Source organism: Theropithecus gelada, chromosome 16 (genome assembly GCF_003255815.1).
Source record: "Theropithecus gelada isolate Dixy chromosome 16, Tgel_1.0, whole genome shotgun sequence".
Taxonomy (NCBI): domain Eukaryota; kingdom Metazoa; phylum Chordata; class Mammalia; order Primates; family Cercopithecidae; genus Theropithecus; species Theropithecus gelada.
Genome location: NC_037684.1, coordinates 59,599,019 through 59,602,302, shown reverse-complemented (window position 1 = coordinate 59,602,302; position 3,284 = coordinate 59,599,019). Strand labels below are relative to the sequence as shown.

The 3,284-nt window shown below is 39.5% G+C and overlaps 1 protein-coding gene across 1 annotated transcript; it reads right to left on the bottom strand.

Moving 5' to 3' along the window:
- Window positions 1-1,831: 1,831 nt before the first annotated feature.
- Window positions 1,832-2,824, bottom strand: LOC112609911 (olfactory receptor 1D5). Its single transcript, XM_025363111.1, has one exon. The coding sequence runs from the start codon at window positions 2,822-2,824 to the stop codon at window positions 1,832-1,834; it is 993 nt and encodes a 330-aa protein (XP_025218896.1).
- Window positions 2,825-3,284: the final 460 nt, after the last annotated feature.

Sequence of the window (3,284 nt, the reverse complement as noted above, 5' to 3'; positions counted from 1 at the left end):
CGTTCCCTGAAATGGCTGGTTGAGCCCAAATTCAAACAATCATTCAAGTACTTTTTCATAAGACAACCATTGTAATTTGAGATGCAGAAGTGCTCTATGGTACTAGCCATTATATTATACAAAATATTAAAAAGACATACATGAAAAGATGTGATTTAATAAAATCTAGTGCTTTATCAAGGACAACATTTGTTTAGAATTTTCTTTCTCTGCATCTATTGACATGTTGATTTTTTCTTTTAATTTGTCAATATAGTAAATACTTATGGATTAAAAAATATCAAATTATCTTTACATATCTTTGATATATCCTAATGGGTCCTTATGCAGTAGTAGTATTTTAAATTCTCTGTTGGATTCAATTTACTGGTATTTTCTTTGGGATACCTGTATTTATATTTTTAAGTGAAATTAGCTCCTGCACTTTTCTTTCTTGTACTCTTTTTATGCTTTAATATCAGGTGATAATTATGACATAAAGCTACTTGGGAAGTTGTTTTTCTCTATTCTCTGCAAAATTTTTTTTTTTTAAAACTGGATGATCCATAACTTCCTAAAAGTTGCTTGTAGATGGATTTATTTTTGTGATATGTGTGCATATTCATATATATGTGAATATTTAAAATGATTGTTTAAATTCTAGTTATAGGACTATTTATTTTTTCCATTTCTTCTTGAGTCAGCTTTGACAAGTCAGATGTTTTTCAAGGATTTATTTATTTTGTCAATGTTCAAAATTATTGGTATGTAGATGTTGATGATATTCCCTCTTCATCATCCTAATCTTGATGTTATCTTTAGTTTTTATCCCCATTCTTCCCACTGTAGTCTTTACTTGTGTCTTTTCTTTCCTTGCTCAATATCCCAGAGGTTTATTCACTTCATTTATTTTAAAAGAACCAATCTTTGGCTTTTAAAATCCTCTTCGTTGTATTTTTGTTTTATATTTTATTGAGTTTGATTCGTAATTTATTTATTAAAATATCTCCTTTCCTCTGTGTTCTCTGGGATCACTAAATTGTTCATTTGTTCCAGAATCCTCCCCTTCTACTGACCCTCTACCACTGCTATTTATGAATATGCATTGATGTTTGAGAGTTTTGTTTTGAGGGATGGATGGAACTCTTGCATGAAGAGAAGGAAGGTGAGGAACTACAGAAATAAAAGCTAGGATGGTCTTTCCAAGGGCAAGGTCCGACTTCCTACAGAGAAAAGGAATGCAGGGAAAAGGCAAGAGAGTATTGCTCTGAGGCCCCAAAGATAAAATCAACCCAGACCACAACAGGAATTTTGTTGGCATTTCTGCAGGAACCATATGGGTTGTGTCCAGAGTGACTATATGTCAACATTGAAGTGGTGCATGTTGTACCTGTTAGAGTGTCAAGAAAGGGGAAGCCTCACCCAGGGCATCTGTGGTAGGGGTGGTGCAAAGTGTCTTCTCCAAAGAGCTTGAAGATAGCAGGCTCCTTAGAGAAGCCAAACTGCTGGGTCATAAGTGAATGGGTGCTAGAGAACATTAGAGCCCTCCCTAAGCTATGACTGGGTAAATATAGATAAGCCTAGGACTGTGGGCCTATGATCAAGCAGGTTTAAATATTTGACCCTGTAAAATCCTGGTAGTAGTGTTAGCATGACAGATTATTTATTGCCAAGGCTGGTGAGGTCTGGGAGGCACTGGGATACACATTGTCTTTTCTTTACCACAGATAGATATGCTCAGCTCATTCTGAGCTGGATTTGTACCCTAATGACTGTTGTGTATCCCACAACATAATGCCTGATGTCTGGTGAAGGATATTTCCAGTTTCCAATCCCCTTTTCAAAATTACCTTCATTTGGGCCTCTGAAAGGGTCTCCCTAGGAGTCTTCCCAGAGCCCCATGCATGTCCTTGTTCCTCAGGCTGTAGATGAAAGGGTTCATCATAGGCGTCACCACAGCATACATCACTGTGGCTACTGAGTCCTTCATGGAATAGGTGTGGAGGGGCTGCAGGTATACCATAGCAAGTGTCCCATAAAAGAGGGAGACCACACCCAAATGTGAGGCACAGGTAGAGAAGGTTTTGTATTTCTTAGAGGCTGAGGGTATTTGAAGGATGGTTCTGACAATATGTACATAGGATGTGGTCATGAACCCTAAGGGGGTGATGAAGATGAAGCAGCCAGTGGCAATCAGCACTGTGTGAATGATGTGGGTGCTGAAACATGCCAGCCGCAGCAGGACGTACATCTCACAGAAGAGGTAGTGGATCTTTCGGGACCCACAGAAGGACACCCTGGTCATGAGGAGGGTGAGGAGGAGGCCATAGAGAACAGACAGCCCCCAACACAAGCAGAGGAGCAAAACACAGAGTCCAGGACTCATGGCTGTGACATAGTGGAGGGGGTGGCAGATGGCCACATAGCGGTCATACGCCATCACGGCCAGGATGAGGTTGTCCAGGGTCACCAAGGAGACCAGGAAGTAGAGCTGCGTCAGACACCCTGCATAGGAGATGGCTTTGTTCTGGGACTGGAGGTTCACCAGCATCTTGGGGATTGTGTTGGTGACAAAGAAGAGGTCAGTGAAGGAGAGGTTGGCCAGGAAGAAGTACATGGGGGTGTGCAGGTGGGAATCAGAGCTGATGGCCAGGATGATGAGCACATTTCCAACCACTGTGACCAGGTACATGGACAGGAACATCCAAAACAGGATCCGCTGCTGCTCAGGACTCTCTGACATCCCCAGGAGAAGGAGCTGTGAGTTCTCACTCTGGTTATCTCCATCCATTCCCCCAACCTTCTGCAACATTAACACCAACAAATGTTTATTAAGTGCCCTCATTTGAATAAGAATACGAAGATAAGCAAAATCAACTATTTTCTTAGCATTAAAATATCTTGGACTAAACTTTAAAAATAATAAAAGCAACAGGTCATTATAGGCACAGAAATAGAATATGGAAAGTATGCAACTTATTTATTCCAGCAACTTCTAACCTGACACGCTGAATATTATAAAAACAATGTCTAAGTCATTTTAAATCCTGCCGTCTTCCAATCGTCTTGAAGTGTTTAAAGTTTAGTGTTATGTTATGATTTTACATAGGGTTTTAAGTGGTATTTAACACAGGTATACGCATTACAAGAAATGATTATTGTCCAGTTGGAGGAAGTGGAGAAATAAAATATTGGAAAGGAGAAAGAAGAGCTATTATTACTTGCTGATATAATCTGTCTGGGAAATCTAAGAAAATCAGTCGAAACATCATTAGAAAAAAAAGATGTTTGTGATTAGTCAGTGA

Excerpts from the sequence above, each read along its gene's own strand:
- LOC112609911 (XM_025363111.1), bottom strand. The coding sequence starts at position 2,824 with ATGAGGGCACTTAATAAACATTTGTTGGTGTTAATGTTGCAGAAGGTT.